Genomic DNA, 27,159 nt, shown 5'->3' with positions numbered 1-27,159 from the left:
GGGACCTTGTCATGCTGGTCCTAGCTCTTTGGTTACAAATGGGCTTGGGCCCAGGGTAGGAGGGCAGCCGAAGGGCCTTCCGGGACCACTTCATGCCTCCCAGAGGACACCTACCCCCTGCTCTGTGGCCAGAGGCACCGGCCCTGTGATCAGCATGCGGGTGGGCTGGCCGCCAGGGGTCCAAGGATGGAGTAGCTGAGGCAGCGCCAGGGAGAGGAGGTGGGGGTCGGGGGCTCAGGTCTGAAAGAACTGTTGGTCCACGTGGGTGCTGAGGGTTCCACTGGTGGTCAGCGTCCGGCTCACAAACTCCTGTGTCATGTGCCGGGTGAGGGAGCCGTGGGCTTCCAAGTGCTGGGACCCCAGGGTCAATCCGTCTGCAGGGGAAGAGGTGTTGAAGGGTCTACCTGGGTCCCCAACCCCCTCTCCTCTGTTAGCACTGTGCTCCCCCGGGAGAGCCAGGAGCCCCCGCCGGGCAACTCACCCAGTAGGACGGGCTCAGTGGTGCTGGAGTGGGTGGTGGTGATGCTGTACTCTCCTGGCATTGGGTGCTGGAAGAGCCCCAAGTGGCTGCCCAGCTGTGGGAAGGGGCCTGGAGTGGGCAGAGGGGCCAGTCAGAGGGTGGTGCCAGGAGAAGGCGTGGCCAGAGAAGGGGTGCGGGTGAAGAAGGGGTGAAGCAGCCTACCTCCATCCTGGGACTCGATGGTGATGATACCCTCACGCTCCGGCCCGAAACCTTGGGTGGTCTTGGCCTGCACCTTGAACTTGTAGGGCACGTTCTCGCTGAGGCCTGGCACGGTCAGCCGGCTCTCGGGGCTGTCGCCATCCACCAGGAACGTGGTGGCCGGCTCTGGGCAGGGAAGATGCCTTTAGCCTCGGTGGCTCCCTCTCCACCCCTCCCCTGGCCCCCCTGACCCTGGGGCGGGCAGCACCTCCTCCGTGGGCCATCTCACAAGTCACCAGGTAGCCGAGGATGTCGCCATCAGGCCTGCGCGGCCGCTCCCAGCTCAACTGCAGAGAGTCTGGGCTCAGGGCGGTGAACACCAGTGGGCCCGGGGCGCTGGGCGTGCTCAGAGTGAAGGCAGAGCCTGGGGACAGCAGAGGAAGGGTGTCGGTGGATGGGTGGGTGGGTTTGTGGGTGCAAGATGGGGGGGCAACTGTCAGGGTGGGGGGGGCAACTCACCTGGCAGGGGGCAGAGTGGGCTCTGTGGGTGCACCTGTGACTCGATGGTGATGACACCCTCGCGCTCTGGGCCCCAGCCTTCCTGGCTCTGGGCCCGCACGCGGAACACGTAGGAGTGGTTGGGCAGGAGGTCTTCCAGCACCACCGAAGTCTGGCTGGGGTTGGGGATGTTGAGCTGATGCAGCTCACCTGGGTGGGGATGGAGGCAGGTAGCAGAGCAGCATTATTCCTTATTCCCATCCCCGGCCTGATCCCAGCCCTTCCCTAGGCTACTGTCAAGACCTAGCCACCACCCACCCAGCATTAGTTGTGGTTTGGGTACAGGTGGGGTCAGCCTTGTATAGTATGGTTGGTCGTTCAGGTCGAACGTTATACGAGGGATGAGTGGAACCTGAAATCCCATCTGCGTATGTTGGCTGTTTATGGGCCCAGGTCATGCTGCCGTGAGTGTGTCTGCCCACGGAAGTGCCACTTCCCGACGCCTGAAAAGACATCTCATAGGCCAGCAGAGGCCCTGGGTCCCTAGGCTGGTGAGGCCTTGTTAGGCAAAACCTAGCAGTGGGAATGATCTGGAGAGACGCCCAGGGAGATGGATGAGGACTCATCAGAAGAGGCAGTGGGGGTCTTGGAAGAGAGAGACTCTCTCAGAAAGGTGGGGTGATGGGGGGAGCATTAGTGTTCAAGGGACTTGGGTGGATTCCTGACAGTCGGGTGTCCCCGTGTGTCAGCCCGACAGCAGCCGTGTCTCACCGCCATTCAGCAGCTGGTACTCCACGCTGTAGCCCTGCAGCGCCCGCTCGCACTGCGGCTCCTGCCAGCTTACTTTCAGAGACGTGGGTCCCAGGGCTGAGAACACCAGGCGGGTGGGTGTGTTGGGCACACCTGCAGCCAAGCGGGAGCCTGGAGACAGGAGGCCACAGTCAGCCGGTGTCGGGGGTGTCTGGGCAGGAGTGCTAGTTCTAGCCCTGCCCGCCCTCAGCTGTGGCGCCTGCACTGACCACTGGCCAGGTGGCCCACTCACCCTGCAACACCCTATCCAGGCCACCCAGCACCTCCTGAACGTCCTCAGAGTGGGTGCGGGCCCTGCCTGTGCCGAGACGGGGTGAGCCCGTGAGTCAGCCGGCCCCCACCCTCCTCAGCTGGCCTGGCCCCTCTCCTGCCCCAGCCCAGCACCCCAGGAGGACAGAAGCCGCGTTCGGCACCAGCGCTGATGTGGATGGAATGGAGGGTAAGGTGGCACGGGCGGCGGCGGCGGCGGCGGGTGGATGGGTGAGAGATGGAGCAGGACAGCTGTGGAGGCACAGGATGGCCACCCCTGTACTACCTGGGCCCCAAAAGGGTGCTGCTGGCTGCCCAGCCAGGATTATAGAGTCTCTTGAGTCCCCGGAGTGGGGGACCCCCTTCATCTGAGCCCGACTCCAGGACCCCAGGGCCCAGGACAGCGGAAGCCTGCTCCTCCCGTGTTCCCAGATGGGAGGGAGGCCTAGGGCAGGACAAAACAAGAGTGAGAGGGCAGGAAGTGTGCATGTCAGAGGATGGGCAGGAGGGCGACGGCAGGCCAGCAGCCCGAGCCTCCAGGAGCTGGAAGAGAGGAAGGATTAGGGGGAGAGCAGGGGAGGTGGCAGGCACTCACTCTGGGAGGAGAGGGAGGTGAGGGTTGAGTAGTCCCTGGGCAGCGTGGCCGAGTGCGAGTGTCCCGTGCGGGTCAGCGAGTGGTAGTCCCGCGAGAGGGTGGAGGACGTGCTCAGCACGCGGTGGGGCAGGTGTGGGCTCAGGTGGGTGCTGTAGGCGGCGTTGCTCACAGTCATCCTGTGCAGGGAGTTGGCACTGCCCGGGAAGGCAAAGTCCATCCGCCCGTTCACCAGGTGCTCTGTGGGGTAGAGCAGGGTCACCGGACCGGCCCGCACCAGGCCTGGAGCCCCTCGGGGCAGGCTGCGGCCCTGGGAATTCCCTGGATTACCTACCCTCTGGGGGCCCTTGGCATAAAAACAACCTGCTCCCCTTGGCCCGCCAGGGACAGAGGTCCTTGGAGGAGTCCAAGGGCCCCCTAGGCGTCTGCAACTCAGGTCCTGTGGCCTGGCAGGACGCCCCTATGGACGGCCGCTGACCTCAGCCGGGGACTCACTGCCCCTGCAGTTGGCCCTGCCCTGGGGAGAGCCCAAACGCCTGCCCTTGGGTCCCCTGAGGCCTCTGAGGGGTCTCCTTGGGCACCAGGGCCTGCCCCCTGGACACAACAGACTTGGAAGTTTGGGGGCAGTCCAGCTTTGGGGAGAGCCCCAGCGCCTGCCCTGGGGTCCCTTGGCTCTGGGGTGGCAGCCGGGCAGCCTGGCCGCGGTGGGCTCTGGCTGGAGCCCAGAGGCAGCAGACCAGCGAGCCTAGGTGGGTGCGGGTCAGGGCAGGCCGGTCACCTCCCTCCCCGCCGGTGCCCCGCGCGCCCCCATCGGCGGCGCCGTCGTCCAGGGGCCCGCGGGGCGGCTCGGCGGAGTCGGAGGAGCGCCGGCTGCTGGCCGACGGGCACGGGATGAGCTCCGGGGGCAGCCGCCACGTGACGCGCCGCAGGTCCAGCTCCTCCCCCAGCAGGGGCTCGAACTTCCAGCCGCTGCCGCCTTGGGAACAACGAAGGGCCGCGTTGGCACCGCCGGGAGGCGCGGGCGGCTGCGCGGAGGGGCTGGGGGAGGAGGCGGGCGGCGCTGTGACGTGAGCCCATCCTCTGGCTCTCTGGGATCCGGGTGTGTGTGCCGGGGAGCCCGGTGGCCCGGCGAGGCCCTGGCCCGAGAGGTGGAAGAGGGTGGCCCAGGCTGCAGCCGGCGAGGGAAGACCCCTGGACCAGAGCCTGGGCTCTGTCGCCAGCTGTGAGGACTTGCTGCTCTGAGCCTCAGTTTCCCGTCTGGATAACGGAGGGAGTGAGCTCTCCCCTGCCGGCCTCCCAGGGGCACTTCCAGCAGCCAGAGTGCGTCACAGGCAGCCAAGTGTAGTGCAGCTGAGCTGGGGCACCTGATTCGTACCAGCTGCTCTTTACTTCAGACCCTCAAAATCTCAAGACCCTTGGGCTTGGGTTCCTTAAACCCAAGCTTGACACCACGGAGGCCTGGTATAGGCAATGATGGAAGAAAATAGAAATCCCGGAGGATTTTCACTAATGGTAGTGTGTGATTGGCAGCCCATTTCACAGATCAGAAAACAGGCACAGAGAGGGTGATTCATCTGAATTCCTGCAGTGGAGCCAGAGCTAAAACTGAGTCCCCAGGGGTCCCAGTCGAGGGCTCTTTGCATCACACTGTACAGGAATCAAGAAAGGAGGAGGAACAGGGCCAGTGTGGGGAGGAGACACTGCTTTGTGGCCCCCAGAGCCAGGCCTGCCTCCTGCCACATAGCCCTGTCCCTGGGAGGTGGCCCGAGTCCATGGCACTGCTGGTGGGCCTTCGAGTCTCAAAACTGTGTTTCCAGTCCCAGGTGCACGAGCCTGTGTGCATGTGCCCCAAGCACAGGTCTGTCTGCCTGTCCTCACACACAGACGTGCACACGATTCACTTGGGCCACGTCGGCTTTGTCCCCTCTGTATCCAGAGCCAGTGTGGTGCCTGCCAAACCGTCGGCTTTGTAGATACTCGTCTGGGGCTGAGAGGGGACTTCTGGTGTGACCTTCCTGCCCAGTGCACTGGCCCCTTGGCTCTCTCTGGACACCAGTGACGGCCCCACCCTCTACCCAGGACCCCCACCTTCCTCGCAGGCGTCCCAGGCCCACTCACCAGTGTCATCAGAGACGCTGGGCCTCTGGCTGCCAGTCGGGGAGCGGAGCACGTCATCGCTGTACATGAGGAAGCTTTCGTAGTCTTCCCCACTCTGGGCGTCCACGATGGGGATGTCCGGGATGATGGGGACTGCAGGGTGGGAGCGGGTGAGCCGGGGCCCCAGCCTTGGCCTCCTGCCCGCCCCTGTCTGCCCTGTGCCTCCCGCCCACCACTCACTGGACATGGGCCGCTTGGGCTGGGTGGCCAGGTTGATGATGGCCTCCCGCTCAGGCCCCCAGCCTGCCCCGTTGCGAGCCTTGACCGTGTAGCGGTACGGCTGGGACTCCCGCAGGTTCTCAATGAGCAGCGTCCGCTTCTTGGGGCTGTCTACCAGCACCTTCTTCATGGGCCCGATGGGTCCTGGGACAGGGAGAGTGCTTCAGAGGGGTCATCCAGCTTCTGGCCTGGTCCCTGCCTCTGACGCACCAGGACTGTTGCACAGCCCCTGAAGCGCACCCAGGAGTTTGGGGAATGAGTCAGGGAGCAAGCAACTGTTGAACCCCAGCTGCATGCCAAGCCCTGAGAAGCTGGGTGTGACTGGCTTAGGGAAGGCTCCATGCGGCTCACTGCTAAGTTAAGTGGCAGAGACAGACCGGACTCAAGTCAGCCCCACTGTCACCTCTACCAATTGGTAAAGGGTCCTGCGTCCATGTGCGTCTGTGTGACGCTGGCTCCCGAGGCTTGGGCGCCCTCACCACCTGTGTGCCTCACTGCCCAAATGCATGGCTGCCCTGGTCACCTGGGCAAGGACGGGAGGAGAGAGGCAGGCCTGAACCTGCACCTGAGGACAGGCTGAGGCTTGTGAGAGCTAAGGGCGAGAGCAGAGGGGAAGCAGCTCTCCTCCGCCACACCTAGAAGGGTGGACGCAAGCCCTGGGAGAGAGGAGGAAGAGACCCCAGGCTGCTCTGAGCAAGTTACGGTGCCTAGGCCCCCGTGTGACAAGATGGGGCCCTCTATGTTGGAAGACGTCTGGGAGACCAGAAAATGTCCCAGTTTCCAAGGGGTCCAAAGGAGGGCTCTGGAAAAACAACACCTGCTAAGCTTGATGCTGTTTGTTTGTTTGCCCCACCGTGTGGCATGCGGGATCTTAATTCCCCAACCAGGGATCGAACTCATGCCCCCTGCAGTGGAAGCGTGGATTCTTAACCACTGGACCACCAGGGAAGTCCCCTGATGCTGTTTGATAAGTAAACAGCTGTGCTCCAAGAATTGGCTGATGTTGGGCTGTCAGCCGGGGGAGGTCTCTAACTGCCCTCTCTCATCTCTGTCCACCAGGGGGAGAAGGGAAGGGGGCCACCCCAAAGTTGCTGATGCCCTTGGGCCAGGAGGTCTGCCTCACACATTCGTGACACAGCGGAGGCCTCAGCAGGCTAAGGCCGTGGGCTGAAGCCATCAGTCATTCCTGGGATTAAAGGCTGGGTCAGAAGGCACTTCCTGACAGTGGTCCATGGGTGGACCAGGTGTTGTAAACTCAGAATGAGCCAAGGATGTGATGCAGCTGCTGAGAAGCTTGTGCTTGGTCAGCCAGGCTAGTGAAGAGCAAGGAGCCTGAGGCCCAGAGCAATCCTGCTGCCCTCTGCCCTGTTGGGCCACCCTGGGGGTGCTAAGCCTGACTCACTTTAGGGTCCGCAGGTCCTATTTGGGGGTGGTCAGCTCTCCATCCCTGAGATGGACCAAACAGACGTGAGGGCGCAAGGAGGAGGGCCCTGCACCAGGCGAGAGGCGGGACCAAGTTCCCTCAAATAGTTTCTCATCCTGACAACTGGCAGGGGTCGTCCCTCCCCTTCCCAGGACTGGGAGAAAAATAACAGTCCTGCCAGGTGCTTTGGCCTAGGGCTGCCAGATAAAATATTGCATGAAATGTACTAGAAAAATTGTCTATTTGAAGTTCAGGGTGTCCTCCGCTTTTATTTGCTAAATCTGTCAACTCTACTCTGGCCCTAAGAGAACCGTGTAGAGTTGAGCCATTCTAGTTACCTGCATGGGCAGGCAGCCCTGGACACTTGTGACCCCACTGCACATATATAATCTCAGGCCTTCCATCCCTACCTGCCCCGGGAGCTTCTGGGCTTGGCTTTGGAACGCAACTCAGCCCAAACCTGACCACAAAGCTAATGATGCCCCAGGCAATCAGACATATGGGCTCATCCACTGACCGGGGACGCTGTGACCTCCTCCCACTCTCCGCCCCCTCCCTGGGGGCAGAAGGAGAGGCCCACATCCTTACGGTTGTCCTCGTTGACCAGGCCATAGCAGACCTCATAGGCTGTGATCTCGCCGTTGGTCTCGGCCGGCTCAGCCCAGCTCAGCTGGGTCACGGTGGAGGAGACGACATTGAAGGCCAGACGCCCCGGCTCGCTGGGTACTGGAGGGGGAGGGGATGCAGGAAGAGAGCTGTCAGCCGCAGAGAGGGGGCAAGAGTTCTAGGGGGTCGGGGGACAGGGCTGGGCACGCTGGCATCAGGGTAGCTGGGGGGCAGACAGGTGGATGGACGGAAAGGCGAGGCCTCACCTTCCGGGTGAGTGCGACAGGACACCAGGGAGCTGTAGGGGCCCTCGCCCTGCGCCCCGTAGGCGCACACCTTCATCTCGTAGTCGCAATACGGGTACAGGTTGGTGAGCTCCACCGAGGGCACCTTGCTGTCGAGGAGGTGGGCTTCGGACTCAGAGTCACCCTGGATCCAGTACTTCACCTGCTCCCGGGGCGGGGCTGGTCAGTGGGGAGCAGCTGGCAAAGCTGATCGTCCCTCCACTGAGCCCCGCCCTTGTTACCCCCTTTGCGCACAGACACGGAGGGACCGAGTGACCTGCCAGGTTCACATAGCAGGGCTGGGGCAGAGCAGAGGTGTTTCTGGGCTGGTGGGGCCACCGTCCAGGAACTTGCCTCTCCCCCGGGGCACAGATGGGGGTTCCCCCGTCCACTGAGGCCAAGCATGCCCTCTCCTCTCCCTCAAGGGCCCTCTGCCCCCGGGTGGCCCACCTCCCCACTATGTGCCCAGCCTCCCCATCCACCACCCTCATCGCCCCCCCACCTTACCCGGTACCCTGTTGGCTTGCCAGGAGGGGGCAGCCAGTTGAAGTGGATCTTCCGGGACCCGGCGGCCTTGGCATTGGGGTTCTGTGGGGCACCCAGGTCACCCCGGGGGAGTGGGGGTGATGACAGGGTCTGGCCCATTAAGTTCCCGTCCAGTTCATCTGTAGTGGGTCAAGCCAGGGCAGGGCAGCCAGCTGAGACCCCCTGCTGCTTTGAGGGGGGGCAGGAACCCACCGTCGCCACCAGGGGGCGCCAGAAGCCCAGTTAAACCCCAACGCTCCTTCCCTGCACCCCCCCTCAACTGAGACCTGCCAAAGGGGGTCTCTAGAGGGCTGGTGCCCCCATTAGTAAAGCACAGGGCATCCTGCCAAACTTGGGGGGGCCCAGGAGGGTGTCTGGAGGGACGAGAAGGAGGAAGGAGTTTGCTCTCTCTCTCCCTTTGGCAGCCAAGGGTGTGTCCCACGTGAGAACATTTGGCTCCACCCAACGCCCTCCATCACTCCTGTACCCCAAGATTCCTCCTCCTCCCCCATCTTCTCGGCAAGCCTCCTCTCCGGGTGGGCTCACAGACCCCACTATACAGTTCTCAGGACCCATAAGAACTGTTTCACCCCTTCTGGGAACACCTGCATTTTAGCTGGAATAAAGGCTGAAATCAAAGGGCTAAGGCCCTTAGTGGTGGGATTCACAGCCAGCAGCAGGCCGGTGGCCGCGTGACCCCAGCCTCTCTGATTGAGAGGAGGGTTGCCAGATAAAGGCAGGATACCTAGTTAAATTGGAACTTTAGATAAACAACAAACACTTTTTTAGGATAAGTACATCCCAAATAGTGCATGGGACATACTTATACTACAAATGTGGTTGTTACTTATCTGAGATTCAAATTTAACTGAGCGCCCTGTATTTTTACTTGCTAAGACTGTCAAGAAGCCCCCAGCCCTGCTTAAGCTGACTCCAGACTCTGCCTACCTCGGTCCCCAATGATGACAGTGGCAGACTGGGGCTGGCCCAGGCGGGCCCCAAACTTGGGGTTGCTGAGTTGGATGTAGAAGCGGCGGGTCTGGCAGCCCCGCAGGAGGGAGTCCATCTCCTGCAGCTCCAGGAGCTTCACCTGCAGCTCCTTCCAGGTCTCCCCAGGTTGGAATAGCAGTTCGCCCTCTGTGGGGATGTAGTCCTGGGAGTGGGAAGGGGTCAGGGTCAGACCAGGCCTGGGAGAATGAGTAACGGCCCCACACCCCACCCCAACCTCACAGATAATGCAGAGACCCTCACACACAGACTGTCCCACGTGGACACGGAATGGCTCATGTTTCTACAACACCTCTTGTGCATCAAGCACTTTACAAATATTAGCTAGTTTACTCCTCAGGGCAGTGTGAGGTAGAGATATTATTGTCCCCATTTTACAGATGAGGAAACTGAGGCACACAGAGGTGAAGAAACTTGCCCAAGTTCACACAGGTAGTGGTGGTGGAACCAGGATTTGAACCAAGGCACAGAGACAGGGATGCAGATATGGAGGGTCCCATACAGGCAGGCACTCAGCCGGGGGAACTGAGATTTGGAGGCCCCAGACAGGGAGGGAGGAGCTGTTCCCCGCAATGGGGCTCTGAAGTCTGGATCCCACCAGCCCCTAGGCCCTGCCTCCCGGGTGGGGTGCTTCCAACATCTCCAGCTTTTTTTTTTTTTTTTTTCCCCCCCCCAATGCCCCAGAGCTTTCCTGAGCGCCCGTCACATGACGCCACTAGGTGGCACTGCAAACTAACATTCAATTCCAGGCACTGCTAGCCAGCCCCGCTCTGCGGAAAGGGACAAACTCAAACGCTACAAAAACCCAGAAAGAAAAGCAGGAGTCGCCTGCAAGACAACTGACCTGGGGGGGATGCTTCAAAAATGTCCAGGTGACAAAAGACAAAGCCGGGGAATTATTCTAGATTAAAGGAGACTAAAGACACATGGCAACAAAATGCAATGCCATACCCTTGACTGGTTCCTGGATTGGAGGGAAAAAGTTATAGAGGACATTACTGGGACATGTGAACATGGGGGGATCCGAATATGGACTAATTATTAGTTATGAGGACAATGTGACATTTCTTAACTTAGGTAATTCTGTCGTAGTTATGTAGAGTGCCCTTGTTCTTAGCAGGCGCCTGCAGAAGGGTTTAGGGTCTATATGATGTCTACAACTTACCTTGAATAGTTCAGCCAACAAAAGTAAACCAAACACACTCTCTCTCCCTTTCTCTCTACAGTTATAGAGCTATAGATACATATATATATTCTCTCCCTTTCTCTCTACAGTTATAGAGCTATAAGTACATATACACACACACACACACACACACACACACACACACAGGCATGTATACATCTATATAGAAAGAGAGAAAGAAAGCAAGGTGAATCTACGTAAAGAGTAAATGGATGCTAATTTTTTTAGTCTTTCCATTTTCCTGTAGGTTGAAGCTTTTCAAAACAAAAAGTTGAGAAATAAAATGTTTTTAAAAATAGTTCAATACCAAAGGATCTTTATAAAAGCATAACAGGACAGCCAGAATCGCTATAATATGGTATATTCAGTGAAAAGTTATGGGCATACAAATTCCTCTTTGGCGTTTTTATGGGGAGCCCTGGAGCAGTAATGAGAACTGTTCCTACCGATAAAAAGAAGAATAGGGTGTGTGTCGGGATATTCTGAGTGCACGCCTGCTCCCATGATTGCCAAGTGGGCCTGTGGGCCAGTGAGACTAGACTTTATTACTTTTTGAGTGAAGTTTTGATGTGAGTATTTTTAGTTTTAAAGTGTTGGTAACAGGTATAAACTGGATAACTAATGAGAACCTACGGTATAGCACAGGGAACTCTACTCAGTACTCTGTAATGACCTATATGGGAATAGAATCTAAAAAAGAGTGGATATATGTATATGTATAACTGATTCACTTTGCTGTACAGCAGAAACTAACACAGCATTGTAAATCAACTATACTCCAGTAAAAATTAGTTTAAAAAAACATTGGTAATAGGGAATTCTCTGACGGTCCAGTGGTTAGGACTGTGAACTTTCACTGCCATGGGCCCGGGTTCGGGTTCGATCCCTGGGTTGGGGAACTAAGACCCCACAAGCCATGCGGCGTGGCCAAAAAAAAAAAAAAAAAAATACATAAAATGTTGGTAATAAATTTAGAAAAACAAACAGACCTGTAAGCCAAACCAAGCACATCCACCACCTGGATTTGGCAGTTCCCTGAGACTGGGGCCCAGTGATAAAGGGGACACTGCCCTACCACACGGCCCTCCCTGCCCTGAGGGCTGCTCCTGTGGCACAGCCCAGAGAGGGCCTGCCCGGCAATGACAGCCCAGGGACACGGGGTCTGTGATCCCACGTCAAGAAGCCCAGAGTCCCTGCACAGGGGCAGACGGAGGTGTCTATTTCTCTGTGGAGAGTTTGGCTGTCCTGGTGGATCCTGGGATGTTGGGAGGGGGACACGGATGGTCTGGACATGATGAGACCTTACTCCTCAGGGCGTCACTGGCACTTTTGGTGCGCAAGACACCCCTGCTGCAGGGTGGCCGGGCAGGTGGACATGTCCTTGGGAGGCCAGCCAGCGGCACCACCAGCATCCGGAGGCTCAGGCAGCTGCCACGTCCTGCTCCCACCGGGCCCTTGGGATGTGCCCTTGACCTCGTGGTGGAGACTCACCTGGTTGCCCTGCGCTGTGTTGTCCTGCGTGCAGTAGGAGACCTGGGACTTGCCGTTGTCCAGGATACGCCGGATGATGGGGATGCGGGCCACGTGCTCCCCGCGGCTGACCAAGTACTCGGGCTGCTCAAAGGACACGATCCCGCTGGCTGCAAGGAGCCAGGCACCGGTCAGGGGTCTTGGCCACAGTCCCTTCTCAGCCCCCGCCCTCCCTCTGGCCCAGCCCGGCCCAGACTCCAGGAGTCTGCTTGTCACCCCTCTCTGGGGAGGGCAGAGGAAGGGGCTGGAAAAGTCTGCCAGGAAAAAGTTGACAAGGCTGGAACAGTGTCCAACTAACATCTTGGAAGGGTCAGGGCAGAGAAAGGAGGCCGGGCAGGGGCAAGACCAGACATGAGAGCTGAGACTGAGAGCTGGGGCAGAGTAGGCCTAAGTCCTGGGGTCCTGGAGCAGGTGGGGAGGAGGGGTCAGGGACCAGAACAGACCCTCTGGGCACCGGAAAGATGGTTATCAACAAGTCCAGGTTCCCCGAGGAACTAGCAGGGAAGGCACCGTGGGTGACAGTGGTGTGATGCCTTGCTCACCCCTCTAGATAGGCTTGGGCAGAGGGAGGCCCCAGTCCCCTCCCTGCTCTGATGCCCTGTCATCCTAGGGGGGCCCCATTCAGTCTCCCAAGTTCAAAGGCCATAGGGGAAGAACAAGGAGAGGGATGTGCAATGGCCCCAGGAGGACGTAGCACCCTCTGGTGATTATAAGAGAAGCTCCCACACTGAGTGCTTACTACCAGGCACTGTGCAGAGATGTACAGCCACACACTCCTCACAAGAGCCTGATACCCATTTTACAGATGGAGAAACCAAGGCTCAGAGGTTAAGTCACTGGCCTAGGCCACATGGCCAGGCCCCACTTCCACTTGGATTCGAGGAGGAACAAGGGACCCCAGAGCCTCCCTTTTGGACCCCCTGTTCCCCCTGACCCTGACCGACCTTGCTCCTTGATGATGGTGATGTTGACCAGACGGCGGCCGAGGGTGGCAGTGCCCACGGGCACGTCGATGGCCTCCACCAGCAGCTGCTTCTCGTCATCGTCCTCAGGCCGGATGAAGAGAGGCACTCGCACGTCCACCAGCTCCACGCCCTCCTGGAACTCCACCATGCCCCGGGCGTCTGGGCGGGCGGTGGGGAGCCATCAGATGGGGGTCAGGGGGCCGCACAGGGGTGGGAGGTGAGAGGGAGGGGCACAGAGAGCCTGCCCACCTACCCTGGTCTGCAGTGAGGGTGTAGTAGCCAGGGGCCACCTTGAGCTCATGGAAGGCCCCCTGCTCCACGTGCTTCTCCGTCAGCTTCAGCAGGGCCTGCTTGGCCGAGCGGGGCGCCATCAGCACTGTGTCCACAATGGTGTGGTCCTGCCTGGGGGCGGGGTTGGGTGGGGAGGTGTCAGGCTGGCCAGGAGGCTGGCACTTGTCCCGCCCCGCCTGCCTGTCCTCTCTCCATCAGGGGACAAGATTCCAGGCAGCAAAGAGCAGTCATCAGAACCAGACGGTCCTAGAGGCCCACGCTGGTCCCACCACCTCGCCCTGCAGCCTCGGCACCCTCATCTGTGAAATGAGGCAACGACTCCCACCCACCTCACCAAGAAGGGCTGGTGAAGCAAAAGCAGAGTCAGGACAGCACAGATGTGAAGGGTATAGGCCCTGAAGCCAGACTGCCTGGGTTCAAATCCTGGCTCTATATCTTAACAGCTAGGTAACCTTGGGCAAGTTACTTAAGCTCTCTGATTCTCAGTTTCCTCAACTATAAAATGGGAATAGCAATGGTACCTACTTGGATAAGATAACCACACACATGAAGCCCTTAGAACAAGGCCTGGCCCGTTGTAAGCACTCAGAACGCTGGTCTAAATGGTTCCTACTGAAGGTGATGTGCTCAGTGAGAGCTGTACTCTGTTACTGCGCAGTTCTGTCCTCTCCGCATGCTGTTCCCACCCCCACTCTTCCCCTGCGGGGGCTGGGACTCGGGGTAGGAACTGGGAAGGAGGTGTGTCACCCACTGGACCATCTTCTTGGCAGCCAGCGGTGCCTCCAGGATCAAGGCCTTTGGCATCGGAGGAGGGCTGCAGCTGGGCACCAGGCTATCCCGGGTACTGGGTAGGGGGCTATTGCCGGCACGAGGGCAAGGACTGGGTCTGCTTGGTTCCCTGTGGTTTTCCTGTTCTAGTACCGGGGCTGGCTTTTGGTGAGGGCTTCATACTGGTATTTGTTCAATGAAGGTCCTACCCAAGGACAGACACAGACAGCCCTCCTTTCCAGTGGGATGGAGATGGAGATGGAGATTGGGGTGGGGGAGGGGGCAGAGGGGGCAGGTACTTGGGGCTGGTACTACTCCACCTGTGTGTCTTCGACTCACTTTTTCCCGGCATTGGGCTGCTGCCTGTGGAGGACAAAGTGGGGAACGTGAGCCAGGTGGTCCCTGGGGTGGAGGCACGATCTGCCTGGGGGAAATCCCCTGGTGTTGGCTATACGGGCGGCACCCTCACCCAACCCCGGGCACCCAGGACCCACCGGAACTTGGTCTGCTGGAGCTTCTGCGCGCTTGTGATATGCCTGTACACCTCGTTCAGCTGCCAGGCAAGGGAGGGCTGTGAGGCTCGGGCCCTGGGGGAGCCTCTCCACCCAGAGCCATCCCGGCCCAGAGGACCTCCCGGGGTTGGCTGGGGGCGTGGCCATGGGCACGCACATTGCCTCTACCCTTCTGGAAGCATTTACAGGGAACAGATCCCAGGATGATCCCAGGCCAGGCACATGTCCAAGGAAGCCCTTCTTTCCTGCCCGGAAAAATCCAGGTTCCCCAGCTGCTTCCCTCTGCTCTCCCGCCGCCTGGCTCACACCCAGCCCAGAGATGCCAGCTGCCTGGGATCGGCTTTTTTGGCCCTTACGTTCTCCTCCACTTCCTGGCGCAGCTGGTCACATTCTCGGGTGCCAGGCTTCAGTAAGTTCTCGGTGCAAAGGCGGGCAAGGCGCAGGGACAGCCCGTAGGGCGCTAGGGGCAGGCAGGGAGGGGTGTCGTCAGCCCCCTGCACAGTGGGCACCGCAGAAGCCCCAACCAGGAGCCATGCTTGGATAGGGGAGCACCTGAGGCTTATAGCACCATCAGGAAGGATAGAAGGCAGCCAGACCTGTGCCTGCACCCAATACCCAGAGAAAATAGGAATGGTGTGATCCCGGACCCGGGAGCAGCGGTGAACATGCCCTGGGCCCCGACGACAGCCCCAAGACCTGCGGTGCCCAGCCCTGGCCCTCACCCAGCTCCGTGGGGTTGACGCCGGCAGCATGCGAGGCAAAGCCAGGCCGCTGCACGTTGTTGGTGATCTTCCAGCGGACCATGTCACGCCCCTTGAGGTTCCCGCTGCGCAGCATGGGCGTGTCCAGGTGATCCGAGGCCATCAGGTTCTCCCGCAGCATGTAGTGGTCTTCCTTGAATCCCACCATGTGACCTGCGGGACAGGGTCCTCACACTGGGCCGCTCCCTAGACCTTCCCCACCACACCCCTGCAGGTGGGACCCCGGGGCCTCCCGCCTCCGTTCCAGACTCGGCCCCTACTTCCCCTCCACCCCAGCTGGAAGAAAGAGCGGGCAGAAGCCCACCACCCCTGCTGATGCTGGCCCGTACCTCGGTTGCAGCACGGGAGAAGGGCCAGGCAGGCCTAGGAGACAAGGTGGGTGAGGATGAGAGCTGAGGCAGCCACCCCAGCCTAGGTAAGCCCCTTCCGCCACCACCTCCCACCCACGCCAACGGTCCAGAGGGGCCAAAGGTGCCTTCCCCAGACACCAGGATATCCAGGCAGCTGCAGGGGTCTAGGTGTGTGGCACACAAGGTGGGTACAGAGGGTGATGGGGGCAGAGGGTTCCCCAAATTTGTGCCAGGGGACCCTGGTCCTGCTGTATACTCTGGAAAGTAAAGGTTCTGTGATCAAACCCATTTGGGAAGCACGGAATTCCTTCCCCTTATAGTTTCACTATTCATACAATTAGATCAAAGGCTCTGAGAAGTCCTGCAGAGAAGAAAGCGCTTTCTCAAATGTATTTGATCACAGAACCCTTTTCCTCTGTAACACACACTAATATCCCACAACACTGGGGGTCACTGCAGAGTGTTGCCTCTGCGCCCCACAATTCAGTATCCCATGCCATGCCATCATCCATGTTTTCCTGTCTCCTGTCTGTCCTCCCCAGTGAGACTGTCAGCTCCTGGTGGGCAGAGCCCTTCCTTCCCTGTTAGCTCTCATGACCCTTTGCACGTGGCTGACCCCCGGGCAGGGGCTCCCAGGTATCCGGCCACTGATGGTTGGCAGAGGTGAGAGGCTGGGGTGGGGAGGGCGCCAGGGCTGGGCAGAACATGTGGGTTCGCTTGGCCTCTGCCACCCACAGGGACCCTGGTGGCGGGTGGAGACCCTGGGGGAGCCCCCACCTTGCAGCAGGCACAGTACTTCCAGCAGAGCAGCCCCAGCAGTGCCGGGAACAACAGGAGGAAGATAAGCAGGGGGATGAGCCACCAGAAGGTGCCGGGAGGGCAGTCTAGGGAGGAAGGAGGAGGAAGAGGAGGGAGTCGGTGCCATTTCCCCCACCGGGGTCTGCCAGGCCACCCACATCCCCCCCGGCCAGCCCTCCAGCTCACCCTTGCTCCTCTGCACCAGGACGGTGCTGTTGGGCCCGGGGGCGCCGTCACCCTCCACGGTGTAGCTGTACGTACAGTCGTCGTCCTCGTCCCGGAAGGAGCAGTACTCCACCACCTCCTCCGCTGCACCCACAGACGGTCAGCAGGGCACCCGACCCCGCCCCGGAGCACCTTAGGGCCTGGTGAGGAGGCCGCTCCTCACCACGGCCCTACTCTGGGGCCCACCCCGCCCATCACAGGGTGGGAGGCACCTCCCTGGGGAAGAATGCAAGTTCCCGGCAAACTGTGCATACAGATGGGGCAAGGCGGGGGCTGCCCTCCAGGAGCTTCAAAGGCTGCAAATCTGTGCCTGTCCTGGGCATCACTCAGGAGCTGGGCTTCTACAGCATTTTTCTTTTTTCTTTTCTTTTTTTTTTTTTTTTTTTTGGCCACACGTGGGATCATAGTTCCCCGACCAGGGATCGAACCCACGCCCCCTGCAGCGGGAGTGAGTAGTCTTAACCACTGGCCCGCCAGGGAAGTCCCTTCTAGAACATTTCTCTGACCTAGAGGAAAGGAGGCTGTGTGCCCCCACGGCCCGATTATGTGCCTTTGCCGTGTTCGTGGCCCTACCCAGCTCTTTGCCCCCTGCCCAAGCCACAAGCCATCTCCCCAGGTCTGGGGGCCCTGGCCAGACTGTGTGTCCCCTACCTGGGTCTGTGTGACCTGTCTGGGTTCTGTGACCACTCTCAGGTCTGGAACCCCTCTTTCTGGACTGCATCTCCTCAGATTGGATTATGAGCCCCCTACCCAGCTCTACAGCCCCGCCCAGATAAGAGACACCACCTACCCCATCGGAAGCCCCCCTGCCTAGTCCTCTTTCCCTGCCCCATACCTTTCTTAAGCTCATCCACCATCTTGACCTTGAAGCTGCACTCCTTACACGTGTGCCCCTTCTTTTCACCGGTGCCCCACGCCTGGCACTGCACACAGGAGCGCAGGTCCTCACAGAGGCCCAGGTGGATCTGGGTGGGCGAAGAGGGCCAGATGGGCAGTGTGTTGGGCAGCGGCCCCTGCCAGGCCCGCTCCCACCACGTCACAGCCTTGGGCAGTTCCTCTGGCACCAGGCTCAGCCCCTCTTGTCCGTCTTGCCCTGTGCCTGGGGTCCCCATGCCCATACCCAGTGAATCTGGCCTCACCGCTGAGTAGTTGATTTCGCAGATGGTGTCTGTGTAGAGCGACTGCTCGTTGCAGTGGCAGCGGCCACACTCGCAGTAGCCACGCCCATTACAGATACCCTGAGTCAAGAGGAGGCACCAGTGAGCCAGCTGTGCCCCCATCCCTGCCTGAGAGGGAGGGTGGTCCTGATCGGGGCCCCCTCCGCCGCCCCCCACTGTCTGCCTCGTGCCCGGGCCTACCCCGTTGCTGTCGATGCAGGTGGCATTGCTGAGAGGACAGTCACAGCTCAAGCCCGTCCAGCCAGGCTCACACACACACTGGCCCTTGGAGCAATGTCCCCGGTCTGCAGAGAAGGGGAGGGGAGAGGAGAGGCACACTTGCACCCGCAGTCCAGGCTGCCCACTGGCTGGAGCTGCCTTGGGAGCTAGGATGTCTCCAGCCAGGGGCAGAGCCATCTCTTCGCCGCTTTCTTGGAACTCCCTTCTCTCCATTTCTCCTGCTCTCTTGTGCCCTTCTACCTTCCACTCTGCAGCTGGGGTGATCACCCCCAAAACACAAACCCAATCACGTGTCTCCCCTGTTTAAGAACCTCTAATGAGTCCTGGCCAATGCAATAAGGTAAGAAAAAGAAATAAAACATAAGTTTTGGAAAGTAAGAGATGAAAAACTGTCATCATTGGCAAGTATCAGAAACATGTCACAAAATAGCAAGAAGAATCTATACATAAGTTATTAGATTTCATAAGTCAGATTAGCAAGGTGGCTGGATACAAGGTTAACAAACAAAGAGTTAGAAAATGAAATTAAAAGCACCAGTGAGGGGCTTCCCTGGTGGCGCAGTGGTTGAGAATCTGCCTGCTAATGCAGGGGACACGGGTTCGAGCCCTGGTCCGGGAAGATCCCACATGCCGCGGAGCAGCTGGGCCCGTGAGCCACAACTACTGAGCCTGCGCGTCTGGAGCCTGTGCCCCGCAACGGGAGGGGCCGCGATAGTGAAAGGCCCGCGCACCGCGATGAAGAGCGGTCCCCGCACCGCGATGAAGAGTGGCCCCCACTTGCCGTAACTAGAGAAAGCCCTCGCACGAACCGAAGACCCAACACAGCCAAATAAATAAATAAATAAATAAATAAATAAAGTAGATATAAAAAAAAAAAAAAAAAAAAGCACCAGTGAGGACTTCCCAGGTGGCGCAGTGGTTAAGAATCCGCCTGCCAATGCAGGGGACACGGGTCCGAGCCCTGGTCCGGGAAGATCCCACATGCTGTGGAGCAACTAAGCCCGTGAGCCACAACTACTGAGCCTGTGCTCTAGAGCCCACGAGCCACAACTACTGAGCCTGCGTGCCACAACTACTGAAGCCCGCGTGCCTAGAGCCCGTGCTCCGCAACAAGAGAAGCCACTGCAATAAGCCCGCGCACCACAATGAAGAGTAGTCCCCGCTCACCGCAACTAGAGAAAGCTCGCGCGCAGCAATGAAGTCCCAATGCAGCCAAAAATAAATAAATAAATTTATTTTTTAAAAAAACACAAAAAAGAAACACACCAGTGACTCCCTTTTGCCCAAAGGATGAAGTCCAATATCCTTACTAGAATAGGGGTTGATTAACTACAGCCTGTGGGCCAAATTCAGCTCACCACCTGCTTTTGCAAAAGTGTTATTGGAACAGAGCCACACTCATTTGCCTTTGTATTGCCTATAAGCTGCTTCCTGCTACAACGGCAGAGCTGGGTAGTTGTGACGGAGACCACATAGCTTACAAAGCTGAAAATATTTAATGTATAGCCTTTTAAGAAAAAGTTTGGACTAGACTAAAACTGGACCCATCCTGGACTGGAACACAAGCCCCTCGCGCTCTGGCCCTGCCTCCTTCCTGGCTGCATCTCCCTCCCCTCCTGTCTCAGCTTGGCCTGTGCCAAATGTCTGCCTTTCTCCAGACGTCCTGGGTTCTCCCTCCATTTCTCTGAGCACACCCTGGGGTGGGCAGGTGAAGAGAAGAAATGGCAGACAAAAGCAAGAACGGAGGAAAGGGTAGAAAAGCAGGGTCTTGACCCCCCGTGGCAAGTATACAGTTGGGGCTTAATAAGTATTTGGTGAGTGGATTTTCATTCATTCTCCTCCATTTACCCATTCAGTACTTCCATGTGGCCCCTGTGGGTTCTGTGACCCCTGCCCAGCTCCGGAAGCCCTGGCCAGCCTATGTGCCCATGGCCTGGGCCCACACTGTGTTAGGCCCTGTGGGGCTACAGAGGATGCATTACTCCAGGCCCTGTCTGCTAGAGATGTAGCACCTTCCGAGAGAGGAAAGATCGCCATGCCATATACCACCGATCACTGAGGTTGAGCTGGGTGGTACCCACTCTAGTGGGATGGGAGAGTGGAGAAGGGGGTGGGCACGGGCCGGAGGACCTCAGGGGGACATTCCACAATGGGGATTTCATGTTGGCAGGGGCCTTGGGCATCAAGTTTGTGGAGGAGGAGAGAGGTCCAGGTTGGGGCTGGACTTGGGAGAGGCACTCAGGGAATCCGGAGGAGGGCTGGGCCTGAACATGGGGGTACCGACTCCCAGAGAGGCCCTCCCAACATGGGCTCTGATGGCAGAGCCAGAGGCGGGGGGCAGGGGCTGGACACCCAGGCCACCCTCTCGGCTCCACCCAACCTGGGCCAGTAGCTCACCGTTGCAGAGGAACCCGGAGGCGCGGGGGCACTGGAAGTTGTCGTATTCGCAGAATTGACCCTCATAGCGGCCTTCACCATAGCACACGCAGTGGCCGCACTGGCACTCGCCCTGCCCCGAGCACAGCTTGTCCTCACCCTCCCGCCGGCAGGGCGCCAGGTCGCTCAGGGAGCCAGTGGAGCAGTTACAGGTCTTGCCGCTCCTGCGGGAGAAGCCAGTCACTTCCGCACGGCGCAGCAGGAAGGCTTTCACCATCCCATTTTACAGATGAGGAAACTGAGGCTCTAAGTGGGCCCCTGTGGGTCTGAGTTACGTAGACAGCAGGGGCTGAGCTGAGACTCAAACCTCAGTCCCCTGAGACCCTCCCCCTGTCCCTTCCTCAAGTCATGACAAACTTATTCAATGTCTTGAAGCTTGAAAAGCCCTTACTCTTACTAACATTCTCTTATGACTCCCTTCTGCTCAGGTAATAGGTGCCCATGGCTCAGATACTAAAGGTCCAAAAGGGATGGAGGGTAAAGTACGTCTCCCTCCTGTGTCCAACCCACAACACCCTAATGGCCACCACTGCCCTGATTCTTACACGTCTTTCCAGAGGTAATCCTATATATCCATATATTTCTTTTTTTTTTTTTTGGCCACGTCATGCAGCTTGCGGGATCTTAGTTCCCCGACCAGGGATCCAACCCGGAGCCCTGGTAGTGAGACCGCTGAGTCCTAACCACTGGACTACCAGGGAATTCCCATATACATGAATTTCAAAGTGCTTTGAACTGAATCCACCTGCCAACTAGACATACCCCTTTCCTAGCCCTTTCTATGCCCAGCTGCCAACCCACCCTCAGCAGCCTACACGGTGTGCCCAGCCCCTCCTCTGGGAGCTGCTGGCATCCTGGGTGCTGGCTTCACACTCACCAGCCCTCATTGCACACACAGTGTCCGCACATGAAGTCCCCGTTGGAGCTGCAGCGAGGTGACCGCTCCTCTTTTTGCTGGAATGAAATCATGGTGGGGTGGCTGGGGGGGTGAGGGACGCTGGACGCTGCCCCTCAGGGCACCCCGAAAGGGATTTGTGGCCACAGGATGCTCTGCTGTGTTACTCAGGGCCCTGGGGTGGTCGGCTTAGCCTCTCCCTCCCTCCGCGACCTGGCGGGGCCGCATCATACCAGCTCACAGGCGCACACGTCACAGACGATGTCCACGTCCATCTTGAGGCCATTGGAGAAGGAGGGCTTCAGATGGATGTTGCCCTTCTGGTCCGCTTCTGGCAACTGGCACACGTGAGTCCCCTCCAAGTCCTCGATAGCCCGCAGCTGCACTTGGTATGTGCCCTGCAGGGACCCCACTGTCAGACAAGGGAGCCCTGGACAGACCACCAGGGGGCAGTTGTGCCTGAAGGCTCTAGGCCCTCAAGCTCCAGGGATGTGTCTGGCCCCCGACACCCAGCTTCCTGCCCGCCCTTCCTCAGGGCTGCAAACTTGCTTCTTCCAGGCACAGTCGCGGTAACAATAGCACCAACAGTAACCAGGGTTGCTTTTGGTCCATTCACTCATCTCAGCAGCCCTGAGCTCCGAGCTGATTGGTCTCCACTTTACAGATGAGGACAAGCCAAGGGGCTGATCCAGAGGGCTTCAAACCCAGATCTGACTCCGGAGGCCATGCTCTGGACCTCTGTTCAGGTAGACCCCGCCCCGCAGGGTGCTGTGCCCGTCCTCCCCTGCCCCGGGACCCCCACGGAGGCGTACCACTTCCCCCCGCCGGATGAGAAAGGACCCAGTGTTCGTCTTCTGGAACATCCTGGAGGTGACCTCTGTCCGCAGGCCTCGGGGGCTTTCCAGGGCCCGGATATCCAGGTTGGAGCGGATGCGCTAAGAGAGCAGGCGATCAATGGCCTGGGGGTACCCCGGGCTCACCCACCCTGGCCTGGCCTGTCTGTGCTGCACTCCCACTTACACGGAGGCCTGGGGTGCTGGCGGGGCGGGGTGGGGGGGGTGTCAAGGGAGAAGAGCCTGCAGGAACCTGGGGCCAGGACCAGGGGGCGCTCCTCAAGGACTGCAGAAGACCCTGCCCCCCTCCTATCCTATTTCCCAGTCCTCCGCCCTTCAGCCTTCTCTCCAGCCCCGCCCCAGAAAGGCTCAGCCTCCAGAGCCCTCACATGGAAGGCCTCCTGCAGCAGATCCACGATGTTGGAAGAGTCCTCCTGCAGCACCCCCAGCGAAGAGACAGGAAAATACGAGGACAGCTTCTGCAGGAGAAAATGCCAGGCCGGGGCTCAGCCTCCAGAAGTGTCAACTCTTTGAATCCAGACCACAGCTTTGGGGTTCACTCACTTTGCAGATGGGGGAGCTAAGGCCTGGCGCCTGCTGTGTGTTCCGGAGCCTGTGCTCTTAGCCCCCACCTGCTTGGGAGGGGGGCTGGGGAATGGGCATGTGGACTCCTCTTCCCACCAGGGCCCATCCCAAGTTTTGGGAAGGAAGGGAGGAAGGCAGATGGGGGTGTCTGAGAAGTTCCACGGACCCTCCCGCCTGCCCCCATCCTGCCCAGTGAGGCCCCGGCCCCCCGCACCTCGTAGTAACCATAGGAGTAGTTGGTGACTGCGAAGATGGGGATGATATTGTGCTGGCCGAGCAGGCGCACCAAGGTGGGCACCGACGGGTAGTCCTGTGTCCTGTACTGGGTGTAGGTGCCCGTGGTGTCCAGGTGGCACTCCTCGTCGTTGCGCCTCATGATGCCAGCCAGCACGTTGGCACCGTCCGCCTCGTAGTGGAAGGCCGACTCGGTAGAGAACACGAGCAAGTGGGTGCTGTCGGGGCGCCAGCCGATGTCCCTCTGGGGAGAGCGAGGAGGGGTGCCCGTGGAGCAGGGGACACTCATCACAGCGTCGTGCACAGTGACAGAGAAAGCACGTCCCAACACGGGGCTCAGCGAGGACACAGGATTAACAGCCTGATGCCCCCGTGAATGACGCATGTGACAGACAGCACATGAGTGATGACGGGGGAAAAACAGAAACCAGCGATGGGAAGTGGGAAACAGAAGCAGGGGCTGTGCCCACAGTGGGCACCACGCAAGATGGGAACCAGGTTCATCCAGCTGTCCCCACAAGGTCTTAACCACTCTGCGAGAATATCTCAACTGCACAGAAAAATGCACACCATGCAGCGTTCAACGGAAGACTTAAAATAGGTACAGCAAGCAGCACGTGAGAAATACATGGGATGATTTTGAAAACCATGTATTACAAGAGAAAATGTTTATGATAGCATTAGGTGAAAAAAAAAAAAGCAAGTTTCAGAACTATACGTACACTGATTCCAACTATATAAAATAAGGAAAAGGGAACAAAATACGCTGGTGGGGTATCAGTGGCTGGCTGTCCGATGGTGGTGAAATTATGGGCAATTTCTGTTTTTTGTTTTCCAAATTGTCTGTAATATGGATACATTATTTTCATTTTTATTTCTTATTTTTAAATTTTGTTTTATTTTTTGGCCACGCCATGTGGCTTGAGAGATCTTAGTTCCCCGACCAGGGATGGAACCCCGGCAGTGCAAGTGCTGAATCCTTAACCACTGGACTGCCAGGGAATTTTCTTTTTTGTCTGTGAATACATTATTTTTTAAATGAAAAAACTGATGTGCACATAAAAAGAAGTGCCCTCTTGCAGCACAGTTGGAGACGGGTATTAACAGGGAGATTGGGTGGGAGGCTGGCCTCAGGGCACTGAAGATTCCAGAACCCCAAGACTCACGTCCGCCTCACTGGCCAATACAAAACCAGGCTGTGACTGCTCAGGCCCTGATACCTCTAAACTCGGATTGGAATTGAGGGCCCCCAAGTGGGTCTGAGCTTGTCTTAGGGGATGGGGGTCCCAGCCTGGTACCAGAGCAGGCCAGTGGGCAGCTCATGCCCTTGTTGAAAAGCACAGCCGGGTCTAGGCCGGCAGGACCCGCCCCGGCACTCACGGTGCACACGGCCGTCTGCAGGATGGCATCGAAACCTCCTTCGGGGGCGTCCAGGTTGCCGGAGATCCACTCTCCCTTTAGCTTGTTCCGGAACTCCTCCACGTCTTCCGTCAGGCTGATGACATTTTTGAAGGAGAAGGGGGCGTCACTGTTGGGCCAGGGCTCCTTCAGCCTGGGCGGAGGTGGGAAGGAGAGTGTCAGGGAGGGAGAAAGTCAGGGGAGGAGACGCCCCCAACCCCCTGCCCACCCTCTCTAGGGACCGCCCCCTCGGCTCATTTCAACCTGAAGACTTCCAAGTGCTTGGGTGGAGAGGGCGTGGGCCACCTGGCCAGGACCCCTGCCCACTCGGTCACTCACTTCTCGGGCCTCATGTCTGTCTGAGGGACGCTGACTTTGTCCACGAACTTGCCAAATCCAATCGTGTAGTCGCTGGTGAGCTGCCTCAGGACCTGGGCTGGGCATCAACAAAAAAAAAGAGGGGGCAGCTGGGCCCCAAGAACCCCACATCAACACAGGGGCCAGGGGCTGGCTTGGGAAGGAGGAAGAGGAAGAATAACTTATTGTCAACACTTTGCATGTTGGGCGTCAGCTCACGCACGACAGCCCTTGTCCTTATTTACGGATGAGGGAAATGGGACTCGGGGGACCCAGAGTCGTGCATGCAGCTAGTTGGAGGGTGCGGCCGGGGAGCTGGACCAGCCGTCTGCAGAGCTGGGAATTAACCTCAGCCTCATGGCAGCTGGTGCCCTCCTTGTCAGCACCAGAGGAGGGACTTCCTTGGCAGTCCAGTAGTTAGGACGCTGAGCTTCCACTGCAGGGGGCGCGGGTTCAATCCCTGGTCAGGGAACTAAGATCCCGCAAGCCACGAGGCGCAGCACATCCAAAAAAACAAAAAGGACCAGAGGGTTCTGGTTCCCACCCGGTTGGGGCCTTCTCTGCACTCCCGAGTGGTTACTGGGGTCTGGACAGGACCCGCCTCTGAGAATGGGGGGAAGGAGTTCTTGGGGTGCTCAGATGTCCTGTCCTTCCTTGAGGAGTGGGTGCAGCTAGCCTGAGCCCTGGCCTCCTGAGCAGGTGCCCAGCCAGCTGGGGGAGGCGCCTCTCTCCATGCCCTGCCCTGCTCTCTTCCGCGCCGTACCCAGATCCTGCCCCATCTTCTTGAGGTTGTCCAGATCGTCAGACATGGAGTTGGAGAAGTCCATGAGGATATACAGGTCCATGGGGCTCTCCAGGGGCTCAAACACCTGCAGCTCAAAGTGCCGCTCCTCTCCCGGCCGCAGCCGCACCCGCAGCCCCTGGGGGGACACCTGGCTGCGGTGCAGGGTGGTGTCGATCTGCGTTTCCTGTGTCCAGGGGAGGGGGACACCTGGCTGGAGGGTCTCTCCAGATCTGATGGAGATACCTCTCAGCTCAGCCAGGGGACACGATAGCCTCCCACAAACAGCCAGCCTTGAGCTTGGAGGGCCCAGCCCCCTTGACCCCCACTCTGGGCACCTCTGTGATCTCGAAGCTGCTCTCCATGACCACCATGCTCTCCTGCCGGCAGCCCGCAGCCAGCAGCTCTGCCTGGGTGTTGCAGCGCCATTCCTTGAACATCTGGCCGGAAGGAGATGGAGTCAGGAGGGCAGTGCCCTTCCCCTGGCTGTCCTAACCCTGGATTTACCCTCCCCCCCACCACCCCGATTTTCCTGACCCTTGCCTGTTCTCCCACGACCACCTGGCCTGAGGCTGGGCTGAGGGCAGGGCAAGTGTGGGCCAGAGCCCAGGGGTGGGGTGTAGCAGGGTGGGGCACGCAGGTGGGGAAGGTGGCCTCGCACCTCGTCCGTGCAGTAGGCGCAGTGCTTGTCCACGCGGATGCACTCGGTGCAGCTCTTCACCTGGGCCTTCTTGCAGCGGTTCGCTGGGGAGCAGAGATGGGCGTGCCCACTGAGATGCGCCTCACCCACTGCCAAGCCCTTCCCTTGTGCATCCTCATTGGAAAGAGGGGGAAGTGGAGGCCAGCAGGTACGTGGTCAGTCCCAGGTAGCACAGCTAGAAACCCGCAGAGCCAGGTCTCAAACCTGGACTCTCCACTCAAGTCTGGAGGCAAGGATGGCGGGGGCTGAGACCGAGGCGCTGGCCCATTTGCTGGCGGGGACACCCTAACCATCCCCTTCACCTGCTCCTCCAGGGTAAAAGGGATTCTGTCTTGTTTATCACTGTGTCCCCAGTGCCTAGCCCAAGCCCCGCACACAGTGAGTTGTTAGTAAATGAAAGAGGTAAAACTCCAGTTTCTCCAAAGGTTGGGATTCCCTTTGGTTTTGTTCAGTTAAAATCACAGTAAGGACCTATTATGTGCCCTAGTGGGTGGTCTCCTGGGCTCCAGGCAACGGTGCACTGTCAATGTTTAGCAAGGGCTGGGGTGAGGGCGGGGAAGCCCTGACTTGCAGCATTTGCCAATTTCCAGGGTGTAAATGTTCCCACCGTGGTCTATTTCAAACTATCAGCATGACCTCCACTGACAGGCAACATTTCATCAGTAGGAGCCGGCTCCAGCCCTTTGCTGCCTGCAGACGCTGACAGAGCAGGTGATGATCACCTTTCTCTCCTCCAAATTCCTCTAAAACTTTTCGATTCAGCTTTCCAAGCCCCAGTACATCCTGCGAGCGCCTCCATTCTCTGCGTGGACGTCTTCTCCCTCCTCTAGACCAAGTCTCCTTCCTCCCCTGGGTGTTCTTGGGCCATACGGCTCAGGCTCATGGCTCCCCAGCCTTCAAAGTGGGTGGTGGTTGTTTGTTGAATGGCCGAGTGAGTGTCTGGGTAAAACACTCGATGAGAGGGCACCCCCCCCACTTAAGGGCAGTGCCTTGGAAGTTGAGCCCCCCCGTCACAGAGGGGTGTTGCAGGGGCGTGTCTGACTCACCCATGTCCCCGGGGAAGCTGACGCTCAGCAGGGCTGCCAGCAGCAGCCTGGTCCACCAGCTGGGGTGCGGCCCTGCCAT

At 58.9% G+C, this 27,159-nt stretch overlaps 1 protein-coding gene across 3 annotated transcripts; it reads right to left on the bottom strand.

Annotated features, from left to right (window-relative positions):
- Positions 1 to 29: 29 nt before the first annotated feature.
- On the bottom strand, positions 30 to 27,159 carry ITGB4 (integrin subunit beta 4). Of its 3 annotated transcripts, none has more exons than XM_068530172.1 (39): positions 27,081 to 27,159; positions 25,996 to 26,078; positions 25,673 to 25,774; positions 25,317 to 25,521; positions 24,536 to 24,632; positions 24,179 to 24,350; positions 22,779 to 23,042; positions 22,369 to 22,458; positions 21,959 to 22,081; positions 21,380 to 21,544; positions 21,129 to 21,205; positions 20,213 to 20,415; positions 17,777 to 17,880; positions 17,558 to 17,656; positions 17,254 to 17,383; positions 16,380 to 16,502; positions 16,173 to 16,279; positions 15,375 to 15,408; positions 15,007 to 15,198; positions 14,641 to 14,744; positions 14,267 to 14,325; positions 14,112 to 14,135; positions 12,967 to 13,115; positions 12,689 to 12,872; positions 11,710 to 11,854; positions 8,973 to 9,177; positions 8,007 to 8,164; positions 7,482 to 7,662; positions 7,198 to 7,335; positions 5,148 to 5,330; positions 4,925 to 5,060; positions 3,614 to 3,779; positions 2,814 to 3,120; positions 1,931 to 2,080; positions 1,181 to 1,369; positions 928 to 1,085; positions 683 to 845; positions 482 to 589; positions 30 to 374 (listed from the first exon to the last, which is right to left on the bottom strand). In XM_068530172.1, the coding sequence occupies exons 1-39, from the start codon at positions 27,157 to 27,159 to the stop codon at positions 235 to 237; spliced, it is 5,496 nt and encodes a 1,831-aa protein (XP_068386273.1). In that variant the 3' UTR covers positions 30 to 234. The 3 variants fall into 3 exon arrangements, with proteins under 3 accessions (XP_068386273.1, XP_068386274.1, XP_068386275.1); XM_068530173.1 differs by lacking the exon at positions 3,614 to 3,779 and adding an exon at positions 2,505 to 2,663 and having other exon boundaries at positions 2,814 to 3,050; positions 4,929 to 5,060; XM_068530174.1 differs by lacking the exon at positions 3,614 to 3,779 and having other exon boundaries at positions 2,814 to 3,050; positions 4,929 to 5,060.

Source organism: Eschrichtius robustus, chromosome 20, assembly GCF_028021215.1.
Source record: "Eschrichtius robustus isolate mEscRob2 chromosome 20, mEscRob2.pri, whole genome shotgun sequence".
NCBI lineage: Eukaryota > Metazoa > Chordata > Mammalia > Artiodactyla > Eschrichtiidae > Eschrichtius > Eschrichtius robustus.
The sequence above is the reverse complement of the archived record's forward strand: the minus strand, read 5'-3'. Positions and strand labels throughout refer to the sequence as shown.